This window comes from Podarcis pityusensis (assembly GCF_964106645.2).
Source record: "Podarcis pityusensis genome assembly, chromosome: 8".
Taxonomy (NCBI): domain Eukaryota; kingdom Metazoa; phylum Chordata; class Lepidosauria; order Squamata; family Lacertidae; genus Podarcis; species Podarcis pityusensis.
Window position 1 is genome coordinate 7,255,362 of NC_138033.1, and position 12,875 is coordinate 7,268,236.

Genomic DNA, 12,875 nt, shown 5'->3' on the forward strand with positions numbered 1-12,875 from the left:
AAGAAATTTACCAAATTCGGAACTCCTTCGAACTGTCATTTCAAGTTTCCCACGTGTTCAGGTAGAAAGCCCTTCGCTGCTATTTGACCCAACCTCATTTCCCCCCCCTAAAAAAATATATATCATCACATCAGCCGAAGAAGAAGGCTCAGACACTTACGGAGATTGGGTTCTGTCACATAGCCATTAGCTATTACTGCTAAATGGAACCTCTATATTCAGAATGGAACCTCTACCACTGCAAATACTCTCTCTGTGCAGAAAGACTTTTTGCTGGCCATAATGTAATGGCTTTTTCCACCTGCCTTGCCCCACCCTCCAGAACCTGAGAACCTTTCCCAGACCATTCTTATGAATGGCGGAAGCAGCTAAGAAGAGAGTTCAGGGATATTATTATTATTATTATTATTATTTTCTAAGTTGTGTGTCTTTGTTTCTCAATTTGATCTTTTTACATGGTTTTGTATGCTTTGTGGTATTTTACGCATTGTTGAAGGAACAGGTTACCCAAACATGACTGTGCAGTCACCCGAACCAGGCCCCAAAATTCCCAATTTGCTTCTTCAAGAATCCATTAACTAAAATCCATTAGCTTGAGCTGTGCAAACTCATGACCCAGCTGTATAAACAGAGCCCTGTCCTTTATCAGTCCATGAAGGCTCAATGGATGGCCTTGTCAGTTCCGAGTGGAGACGGGATGGCAGATCTGGGTCTTATAGAGTTCAGGGATTTTAAAATTATTATTATTATTATTATTATTATTATTATTATTTATTATTATTTTCTAAGTTGTGTGTCTTTGTTTCTCAATTTGATCTTTTTACATGGTTTTGTACGCATTGTGGTATTTTATGCATTGTGACTTGCCGTTCTGTTTTATTGATCACAGTTTAGCAATTATTTATCGCAGTGGCGAAGAATGAATTTCCGTTTATGACATGCTGATATTTGATGCCACTGGGTTCTGTTCATTTCCAATGGACTACTCAACATGGCTTTAATCCGAGAGACATTGCGTATTGTAAAGTTATGTTTTCATTGTGGCTTTTCTTGTATTGGACCACATTGCCTTATGGCTTGTGATCGTTCTTGTTTCTCCAGCTTGTATACTGCCTTGCGTATAGTAACACAGAAAGGGGGCGTACAAATTAAAAGTGAAATGAAATGCAATACCAGCTGCTGGGGATGGTCTGTTGCCTTTGTGTTCTTCTTCTGGTGGGAACTATCAAACAGAGGATGTGGGGAAAGCCTGGGGCTAGGGAACGTGGAAAAGCCTGAGGGCCGAATTTTCTTTTAGACGACCTTTTGAGGGCCACATGAAAGTCTGGGTGGGGCCAGAGCCAACAGTGGAAGGGGAAAGGAATGTCCATTTTCACGTTTGCACAGTAAGCTGATTTCTACACACACGCAAACAGCCCTCTTTCCTTAATCCAGACAAGCAAGGGCTGTTGTCAGAGTTGAAGGATACATTCCAGCCAGGCAAAAAATACTTGGGGTGTGAATTAGGGTCAGCGGTGGGTGTGGGGAGAGGGAATCTAGTGAATTTCCTTGAAACTCCTTGAAATTTGCGATGAATTTCCTTAAAAATAGCTCATTTGGTCAGCTTCGGCCATCACTAAACTAAAAAGCTCAACAGCTCTGTCCGAAAAAGTCAACGACTTTCTGTCTGGATTTCGCTTTGTGAGCTATGGCAACCCTCAGATAGGTGATCCCAGGGGGCTGCCACATTTGGCACCCAGGACTAAGGTTCCCTGCCTCTGAAACAGGCTGGCCTGATCCAGCTGAGATTCCCTTATAATTTTTAAGGGGCGCTCTGAAGCTCCCAGGGACGCGGGTGGCGCTGTGGGTTAAACCACAGAGCCTAGGGCTTGCCGATCAGAAGGTCGGCGGTTCGAATCCTCGCGACGGGGTGAACTCCCGTTGCTCGGTCCCTGCTCCTGCTAAGCTAGCAGTTTGAAAGCACGTCAGAGTGCAAGTAGATAAATAGGTACCGCTCCGGCGGGAAGGTAAACGGCGTTTCCGTGCGCTGCTCTGGTTCGCCAGAAGCGGCTTAGTCATGCTGGCCACATGACCCGGAACTGTACGTCGGCTCCCTCGGCCAATACAGCGAGATGAGCGCCGCAACCCCAGAGTTGGTCACGACTGGACCTAATGATCAGGGGTCCCTTTACCGTTTTAACTTAGCGGAAAGGGGATGCGGGTGGCGCTGTGGTCTAAACCACTGAGCCTCTTGGGCTTGCCGATCAGAAGTTTGGCGGTTCGAATCCCCGCAACGGGGTGAGCTCCCGTTGCTCGGTCCCTGCTCCTGCCAACCTAGCAGTTCGAAAGCACACCCGTGCAAGTAGATAAATAGGTACCGCTCCGACGGGAAAGTAAACGGCGTTTCCGTGCGCTGCTCTGGTTCGCCAGAAGCGGCTTAGTCATGCTGGCCACATGACCCGGAAGCTGTACGCCGGCTCCCTCGGCCAATAAAGCGAGATGAGCGCCACAACCCCAGAGTCGGCCACGACTGGACCTAATGGTCAGGGGTCCCTTTACCTGAAGCTCCCAGCTCCCAACCCCTCTAACAAACAAGCGATTGGCTCCCGCGCTCGCTCACCTGCTTGGCTCGGTCAGGATTCATAGTTGTCTGAGGCTGCAGGATATTGACCGATTCCGGCTTCACTACAGACTGGGGGATCTCCCGGACCTTTTCGGCAATGAAGTTGTGGACGGCGTTGAGGGCTTCTGCTGTGCCTTGAACCAGACACACGCGCTCCGTGGTCCCTGCATTGGGGAGAAAACAATTGAGAGGTTTTTAAATGGAGTTGGGGGGGTGCAGGATGATGACCCCACAGGTGGGGCTGGCCTGAGGCTTGGGTCTCCCTGGTCTCCTTGCTGGCCCTAGTAGGACCAACTTGGCCAGTTAGCCCTGGTGATCATTCGGTGTCTACTGACTTGGTTTTTGTTGTTGTTGTTTTGTTTCCCGCCAAGAAAATAACCCCTGAATTTCAGAATTTTGTTGATATTGATGCTGCATTTTATGTTGTATTCTATGCTGTTTTATGCTGTTTTTAAGTCGTATTTTAATCAGTCTTTCATACAGTGGTACCTCAGGTTACATACGCTTCAGGTTACAGACTCTTCAGGTTACAGACTCCGCTAACCCAGAAATAGTACCTCAGGTTAAGAATTTTGCTTCAGGATGAGAACAGAAATCGTGCGGCGGTGGCAGCAGGAGGCCCCATTAGCTAAAGTGGTGCTTCAGGTTAAGAACAGTTTCAGGTTAAGAACAGACCTCCAGAACGAATTAAGTACTTAACCCGAGGTACCACTGTATTTGCTGTTAGCTGTCAGTTAAAAACTGAGCCCAGTTTTTAAACCGGGAAGGGCGGTGTATAAATATTTATTATTATTATTATTATTATTTATTATTTATTATTTATTCTCTCAGCTGAAAGAAGGAGGGTACAAGGAATGGAAGGTAAGACAGACAAACAAACAGACAGACAGACAGACAGACAGACAGACAGACAGTGTTCTGGTAAGGAGGAGAAGATCGACAAGGGAATAGGAGGAAGGCACTTTAGTGCAGAAGACTGCGAGCAAGTGAGTAACAGAAGATGCCTTATACCAGTTTGGGCTAATTGTCCATTTGTTTATTTATAATTATTTGAAAATGTACCACCCGCTCTTTCTTAAAATATCACCAGGCCGCTTACAACGTATGACATGCAATTTTAAATGCCAGTCTTTAAATATCTATAAAACCTAATTCAAAAGATCCGTGAAACATCAGTACAGTGGTGCCTCGCAAGACGAAATTAATCCGTTCCGCGAGTCTCTTCGTCTTGCGGTTTTTTCGTCCTGCGAAGCACGGCTATTAGCGGCTTAGCGGCTTAGTAGCTTAGCGGCTATTAGCAGCTATTAACGGCTTAGCGGCTTTAAGAAAAAGGAAACAAACTCGCAAGAACTCGCAAGACGTTTCGTCTTGCGAAGCAAGCCCATAGGGAAATTCGTCTTGCGGAATGACTCAAAAAACGGAAAACTCTTTCGTCTTACTCGTTTTTCGTCTTGCGAGGCATTCGTCTTGCGAGGTACCACTGTAGATGCTGGCTGGTTTAAAGGGGGAAATCATCTTGCGAAGGCCTGGCTAGATGGCCCAGTTTTTAGAGGACACTTGAAAGAAGGCAGGGACGGTTCCTGGTGAGCATCTCTAGGCAGGGAGTTCCACAGGACAGGCTTTAGGTCAGTACTGTCTCCTCTGGTGAGCACAGAAAGGTGTTTGGCAGGGCTGCATGGCTCAGTCACTGGTCTATGGTCTCTCCCCTTATCACGACAACAAAGGAACAAGGCAGAAGGAAGGAGACAACCGAACCCAGTGGAAGGGAATGCTGTAAAGGTGTCGTGCTTTGAGCACTACAAATGCTAACAGACTGCAAATGTTATAATAATAATAAATAATAAATTTTATTTATAATAATAATAATAATTTATTATTTATACCCCGCCCATCTGGCTGGGCCTCCCCAGCCACTCTGGGCGGCTTCCATAGAAACAAAAAATACAGTAAAATATCACACGTTTAAAACTTCCCTGAACAGGGCTGCCTTAAGATGTCTTCTGAATGTCAGGTAGTTGTTTATCGCTTTGACATCTGCTGGAAGGGCGTTCCACAGGGCGGGCGCCACTACCGAGAAGGCCCTCTGCCTGGTTCCCTGTAGCTTTGCTTCTCGCAATGAGGGAACCGCCAGAAGGCCCTTGGCGCTGGACCTCAGCGTCAGGGCAGAACGATGGGATGGAGACGCTCCTTCAGGTATACTGGACCGAGGCCATTTAGGGCTTTAAAGGTCAGCACCAACACTTTGAATTGTGCTCGGAAACGTACTGGGAGCCAATGTAGGTCTTTCAAGACCGGTGTTATATGATCTCGGCGGCCGCCCCCAGTCACCAGTCTAGCTGCCGCATTCTGGATTAGTTGTAGTTTCCGAGTCACCTTCAAAGGTAGCCCCACGTAGAGTGCATTGCAGTAGTCCAAGCGGGAGATAACCAGAGCATGCACCACTCTGGTGAGACAGTCCGCAGGCAGATAGGGTCTCAACCTACGTACCAGATGGAGCTAGTAAACAGCTGCCCTGGACACAGATTTGACCTGCGCCTCCATGGACAGCTGTGAGTCCAAAATGACTCCCAGGCTGCGCACCTGGTCCTTCAGGGGCACAGTTACCCCATTCAGGACCAGGGAATCCTCCACACCTGCCCACCTCCTGCCCCCCAAAAACAGTACTTCTGTCTTGTCAGGATTCAACCTCAATCTGTTAGCCACCATCCATCCTCCAACCGCCTCCAGACACTCACACAGGACCTTCACCGCCTTCACTGGTTCTGATTTAAAAGAGAGGTAGAGCTGGGTATCATCTGCATACTGATGAACACCCAGCCCAAATCCCCTGATGATCTCTCCCAGCGGCTGCATGTAAATGTTGAAAAGCATGGGGGAGAGGACAGAACCCTGAGGCACCCCACAAGTGAGAGCCCAGGGGTCTGAACACTCATCCCCCACCACCACTTTCTGAACACGGCCCAGGAGGAAGGAGCAGAACCACTGTATGACAGTGCCCCCAGCTCCCAGCCCCTCAAGACGGCCAGAGCCGGGCTCAGGGCAGCTAACACCAGTAAAATTACAATAAAAATATAATGGGGAGGGGGACAATTTGAAATAGAGGTTAAAATACAATTTAAAATGCAGCCTCATTTTAAAAGCAGCCCATGGATCAAAACCATAAGGGGGGGGAAACATAAGGGTCAGACCGAGTCCAAACCAAAGGCCAGGCGGAACAGCTCTGTCTTGCAGGCCCTGCGGAAAGATGTCAAGTCCCACAGAGCCCTAGTTTCTTGTGACACAGCGTTCCGCCAAGTCGGGGCCAGTACTGAAAAGGCCCTGGCCCTAGTTGAGACCTATCTAACCACCTTGTGACTTGGGACCTGTTGTCATTTGTGGACCTTAAGGGGCATACCAGGAGAGGCGGTCCCATAGGTACGAGGGTCCTAGGCTGCATAGGGCTTTAAAGGTCAAAACCAGCACCTTAAACCTGATCCTGTACTCCACTGGGAGCCAGTGCAGTTGGGAAAGCACTGGATGAATGTGATCCCATGGCAAGGACCCTGTAAGGAGCCTCGCCGTGGCATTCTGCACCCACTGGAGTTTCTGGGTCAGCTTCAAGGGCAGCCCCGCGTACAGCGAGTTACAATAATCAAGCCGTCGCAATAATCACTGTGGCCAGATCAGGGCGAGAAAGGTATGGTGTGGAGTGCTTCTCTTCCAGGTTCTCTCCAGCCAGCTACACCCTCTTTTGGAATATTCTATTAGTGATGTCTGGAAGTGAGAGCTGGACCATAAAGAAGGCCGATCGCCGAAGAATTGATGCTTTTGAATTATGGTGCTGGAGGAGACTCTTGAGAGTCCCATGGACTGCAAGAAGATCAGACCTATCCATTCTGAAGGAAATCAGCCCTGAGTGCTCACTGGAAAGACAGATCCTGAAGCTGAGACTCCAATACTTTGGCCACCTCATGAGAAGAGAAGACTCCCTGGAAAAGACCCTGATGTTGGGAAAGATGGAGGGCACAAGGAGAAGGGGGCGACAGAGGACGAGATGGTTGGATAGTGTTCTCTAAGCTACCAGCATGAGTTTGACCAAACTGCGGGAGGCAGTGGAAGACAGGAGTGCCTGGCGTGCTCTGGTCCAGGTGGTCATGAAGAGTCGGACACAACTAAACGACTAAACAATAACAACAACAACCAATTCCATTCCCCTTTCTGAACCCCCTGTACTCCAGAAACTCAGCAGGAGTTAGTGCTTTACTGCACCTCCAGTTTTTTTTGAAGTTTCCCTCAAACACACATGCACACACCCTGAAAGGCAGGAGGAAATAAGGAAGGGGAGAAAACCTTTAAAATGTTCCCTCGGACAAAACCGAGGGCGGAAAAATGAGAGGATGCAGCTTGAATGTTGACAGTCCCGCTTAACAGGTATGGTGGGAGCTGTTGAGGAGCTTCTGAGATGTTTCCCCCTTGCTAAAAGGCGATGAAAAATCAGAGGGCAGAGCCTCAAGGACATTCCCCAAGAGGAAAACGGTAGTGCACTTGGTAAGTATCGCGGGGGCCACCACCAAGCAGCCACGCCAGATGAAGAAAGCGCAAGGAGAAAACACACACACCAAAGGTTCACTACTGAAGAAACCCGGGAAAGCAGGAAAACACAAGAAAAGGTTTTCAAGCACTTTATACCAGGAGGGGTGGGGGTGGGGGATAAAAGAGAACCTATTAAAAAATGAAGGAAGTCTCTACAGACAATAATACCACAGAAAAAGAAGAAAGAGGCAAAACTATTAACCAAAGATAAGGCTAGCGATAAAAAAAATGAAGGAAATTTGCCCACAGAGAAAAGACTGTGCCAACAGTCAGGGCAGATCGGGGTGGGGGGGTGGAGAGACACACAGAGAGAGGGGGGGTCCTTCCACTGTAAGAGATAGCAAAAGACCTGAAAGGCCCATCCCATCCAGTGGCAATGAGTCCCCCTGTTCACTTGATGTCCTCCAGGCCACTCTGACAAATGGCAGCCATTCACTCCTCTGGGTGGGAGGCCTTATACAAAGTTGGACAGCTATTGAATCACAGACTCATAGAGCTGGAGGGGACCACAAGGGCCATCTAGTACAACCCCCCTGCAGTTCAGGAATATTTTGCACCACGTGGGGCTCGAACCCATGAACCTGAGAATAAGCTTCTCACCCTCTACTGACTGAGCTCTCTCTCAGAACCTGAGACTTTCTGCAAGCGAAGTGTGTCCTCTGCTGCACAGCCAGAGGCCTTCCTCTTCCTGTCAGTTTCTACTGACAAGACACCAAGGAGGAGAAATATTTCTTAAACTATGGGACTCCTTCCCAGAAGAGGCAGCAAAAGCCACCAAGTGAGATGGCTTTAAAAGGACTGGAGAAATTCATTAAAAAGGAACTAAACTATGTTGGAAAGGCGAAGAGACAGTGGGAACATTCACACACATGTGGTGGGGTTGTAAAAAAGCTAAAGAGTATTGGGAGATGATATATTCAGAGATAAAAAGGATGTTAAAGCTCTCATTCCAAAACAAAACCAAAAACCCAGAGATGATCTTATTGAATATTATAGAGGGTGAAATACCTAAGAAAGTACTTGATCTCTCTTCCTATACACAACGGCAGCGGCCACAATTATTTATGCTCAAAGGTGGAAGGACAAAAAAGTCATATGAAAGAAGAATGGCGGAACAAGCTAATAGAATATTCAGAATTAGCAATGTTGACTGCAAGGACAAGGAATCAGGATATAAGAGAGGAGTGGGAATACTTTGGTGAATGCTTAAAGAAATATAATACAGTCATACCTCATGATATGTTTGCTTCTGGTTACGTGTTTTTGGGTTGTGCACCACGGCAAACCCGGAAGTACCGGAACGGGTTATTTCCGGGTTTCGCCGCTCGTGCATAGAATCATAGAATCATAGAGTTGGAAGAGACCGCAAGGGCCATCGAGTCCAACCCCCTGCCAAGCAGGAAACACCATCAGAGCACTCCTGACATATGGTTGTCAAGCCTCTGCTTAAAGACCTCCAAAGAAGGAGACTCCACCACACTCCTTGGCAGCAAATTCCACTGTCGAACAGCTCTTACTGTCAGGAAGTTCTTCCTAATGTTTAGGTGGAATCTTCTTTCTTGTAGTTTGGATCCATTGCTCCGTGTCCGCTTCTCTGGAGCAGCAGAAAACAACCTTTCTCCCTCCTCTATGTGACATCCTTTTATACATTTGAACATGGCTATCATATCACCCCTTAACCTCCTCTTCTCCAGGCTAAACATGCCCAGCTCCCTTAGCTGTTCCTCATAAGGCATCGTTTCCAGGCCTTTGACCATTTTGGTTGCCCTCCTCTGGACACATTCCAGCTTGTCAGTGTCCTTCTTGAACTGTGGTGCCCAGAACTGGACACAGTACTCCAGGTGAGGTCTGACCAGAGCAGAATACAGTGGCACTATTACTTCCCTTGATCTAGATGCTATACTCCTATTGATGCAGCCCAGAATTGCATTGGCTTTTTTAGCTGCCGCGTCACACTGTTGGCTCATGTCAAGTTTGTGGTCAACCAAGACTCCTAGATCCTTTTCACATGTACTGCTCTCAAGCCAGGTGTCACCCATCTTGTATTTGTGCCTCTCATTTTTTTTGCCCAAGTGCAATACTTTACATTTCTCCCTGTTAAAATTCATCTTGTTTGTTTTTGCCCAGTTCTCTAATCTGTCAAGGTCATTTTGAAGTGTGATCCTGTCCTCTGGGGTGTTAGCCACCCCTCCCAGTTTGGTGTCATCTGCAAATTTGATCAGGATGCCCATGAGTCCATCATCCAAGTCGTTGATAAAGATGTTGAATAAGACCGGGCCCAAGACAGAACCTTGTGGCACCCCACTAGTCACTCTTCTCCAGGATGAAGAGGAACCATTGATGAACACCCTTTGGGTTCTGCACACTTTAGTGCAGAAGCACTAAATTGTGTCACGCGCTTGCGCAGACGCACCGCGTCTGTTTGCGAACGCTGCGGGTTGCGGACGTGCCTCCGTCACGGATTACATCCGCAACCCGAGGTTCCACTGTAACCAAATTATTTGCAAGTAGGGCTAGATATATGAGCAGCAGGTAGAAACCACTAGAAGAGGGGTGGTAATTAAGGAGATGCAGCTCATAAAGGACCCATGGATGGATGTGTGGGGAAGTCAAAGAATATAGACTGGTGACTGGGAGCGGCCGCCGAGACCACATGACACCGGTCTTGAAAGACCTACATTGGCTCCCAGTACGTTTCTGAGCACAATTCAAAGTGTTGGTGCTGACCTTTAAAGCCCTAAACGGCCTCAAAGGCCCAGTATACCTGAAGGAGCGTCTCCACCCCCTCGTTCTGCCCGGATGCTGAGGTCCAGTGCAGAGGGCCTTCTGGCGGTTCCCTCATTGTGAGAAGCAAAGCTACAGGGAACCAGGCAGAGGGCCTTCTCGGTAGTGGCGCCCGCCCTGTGGAACGCCCTCCCACCAGATATCAAGGAAATAAACAACTATCTGACTTTTAGAAGGCATCTGAAGTCAGCCCTGTTTAGGGAAGTTTCCATGTTTGATGTTTGATGTGTTTTTAATATACTGTTGGAAGCCGCCCAGAGTGGCTGGGGAGGCCCGGCCAGATGGACGGGGTATTATTATTATTATTATTATTATTATTATTATTATTAATTGTAACACATGAGCACTTGAAGGTGCCTTGTGTAGTGAGTCAGATCCCTGGTCCTTCTGGCCCATTACTGATGATGGGAGCATCAAAGAATCAAGGCCTTTGCCTACCTGCTACCCTTCAGAGGTTCTGGAATACAACTCCCATCATCTCCAGGGTCTGATGGGATTTGTAGTCCAAATAAATTGTTGTTGTTGTTATATGATAAGTGATGGTAACTGTAAAATTATGGAAAACGTATATTCTTTTAAGAAAGAGGGTTGGGTAGATTTGTGGAGGAGAGGGCTATTGATGGCTACTAGTCATGCAGGCTGATAGCAGAAAGTGAGGAGGAATTAAAGAACCTTTTAATGAGGATGAAAGAGGAGAGTGCAAAATATGGTCTGAGGCTCAACATCAAAAAAACAAATATCATGGCCACTGGACCCATCACCTCCTGGCAAATAGAAGGGGAAGAAATGGAGGCAGTGAGAGATTTTACTTTCTTGGGCTCCATGATCACTGCAGATGGTGACAGCAGCCACGAAATTAAAAGACGCCTGCTTCTTGGGAGAAAAGCAAAGACAAACCTAGAGAGCATCTTAAAAAGCAGAGACATCACCTTGCCAACAAAGGTCCGTTAAGTAAAAGCTATGGTTTTCCCAGTAGTGATGTATGGAAGTGAGAGCTGGACCATCAAGAAGGCTGATCACCGAAGAATGGATGCTTTTGAATTCTGGTGCTGGAGGAGACTCTTGAGAGTCCCATGGACTGCAAGAAAACCAAACCTCTCCATCCTTAAGGAAATCAGCCCTGGGTGCTCACTGGAAGGACAGATCCTGAAGCTGAGGCTCCAATACTTTGGCCACCTCATGAGAAGAGAAGACTCCCTGGAAAAGACCCTGATGTTGGGAAAGATGGAGGGCACAAGGAGAAGGGGACGACAGAGGACAAGATGGTGGGACAGTGTTCTCGAAGCTACCAGCATGAGTTTGACCAAACTGCAGGAGGCAGTGGAAGACAGGCGTGCCTGGCGTGCTCTGGTCCAGGGGGTCACGAAGAGTCGGACACGACTAAACGAGTAAACAACAACAACAACAGCCATGGAGGCTATGTTCTGCTTCTACAATAAGAGGCCTCTGAAGTTGGTGGAAGCCACAAAGGCCTCTTGTACTCAGATATTGCTTGCAGATGGCCGCTGCTGGCTGCATCACAGGTTTAAAAGCCCAGGGGTACCCAGGAGCCCCCAACGTCTGCACAAAAACAGGGGTCTGGGAGGTGGCCCCTCGATTGCAACCAGAAGTCTGTTCTGTCCCATCTCCCCTGCTAGCTGGTCCTTAGAAAATTGTGCTGGCTGCTGCGATTCGTAAAAAGCAAAGACTGGACTCCTGTCCTTAGATGGCTATTTATAAAAATGCAGCCTGCCTTTTACCGCATCGACTGAGGGGAGAGAGTGAGCAAGCAAGTATCAGAGGGTTTGTGTGTGTGTGTGTGTGTGTGTGTGTGTGTGTGTGTGTGTACATAGGAACAAAAAACGGGGAATATTTTAGGCCACCTGAGAAGGCCAAGCGCCAGCACCATGGATACCAGAAGGCTGAGTGCTCACATTCTCCAACACAACACACACACACACACACACACACACACACACACAGCATCCCAAAGCCAGCATCTTCTCCTTCTCCTCCCTGCCTTCCCCATAGCTGCTGCCTCAACAATACATCTCTGCCACAGAGTTGCCATGGCAACCCACAGCAGCCTCCTCCTCCTCCTCCTCCTCCTTTCCCCCATCACCACCTTGCAATCTGCTGCTGCTGCTGCAGGCCTCAAGGGCCTGTCTTCCCAGGGACCAGAGGAGCCCCCTCCTCTGCAAAAAAGAGGGAGGGAGAGAGGGAGACCGTCACCTGGGCAACGGGGCAAATGGGAAACGCCAAAGCAGAAGCAAAGCCTCGTCCCCTCCCTGCTAAGAAGGGTGGGTGGAAAGCTGGCTTCCGTTGAGCAAGGAGGGTCTGCGTACAACACAAGAACTGAGCTAGAAAAAGTCCAGCCCTCCTAGGCTTCAGCCCCAGTAGCTTTCTTTTCGGATAGGGAGGCGTGGCGTAGGAAGCCAGGGTTTAACCCCAGGGGGTTACCAAGGAAAAAGGCTATCTCTGAGCAGGTGCAGAGTGTACAATCAGTGCTGGATTTACGTATAAGCTAAACAAGCTGTAGCTAAGGGCCCCACTCTCTTGGGCCCCCCAAAAAAAGATTTAAGGAAAAAACCCTGGATGTATATTTCCAAAATATAAGATAAAAAACCATTTTAAAATCCTACATACAGCAACAGTGTTTTGTGTTGTGTAGGCTCCTATGATGTAAGTCATGGGCCCCACCTGCTAGCCTGCTCCCTAAAATATCATGGGTTTGCTCCTTTCTATATACAGTGGTACCTTGGGTTACATACGCTTCAGGTTACATACGCTTCAGGTTACAGACTTTGCTAACCCAGAAATAGTACCTCGGGTTAAGAACTTTGCTTCAGGATGAGAACAGAAATCGTGCTCTGGCGGCACGGCAGCAGCAGGAGGCCCCGTTAGCTAAAGTGGTGCTTCAGGTTAAGAACAGTTTCAG

The 12,875-nt window shown here is 48.1% G+C and overlaps 1 protein-coding gene across 3 annotated transcripts in view; it reads right to left on the reverse strand.

Moving 5' to 3' along the window:
• Positions 1-12,875, reverse strand: part of NOVA2 (NOVA alternative splicing regulator 2) — a 68,581-nt gene that overhangs the window by 11,513 nt on the left and 44,193 nt on the right. For 2 of the 3 annotated variants that reach the window (XM_081018957.1, XM_081018958.1), the window contains exon 3: positions 2,600-2,766. In XM_081018957.1, the coding sequence (XP_080875083.1) occupies positions 2,600-2,766 (167 nt within the window). Of the gene's footprint in view, positions 1-2,599; positions 2,767-11,820; positions 11,963-12,875 lie in introns of those variants that run through there. The other variant, XM_081018959.1, reaches the window with a different exon arrangement.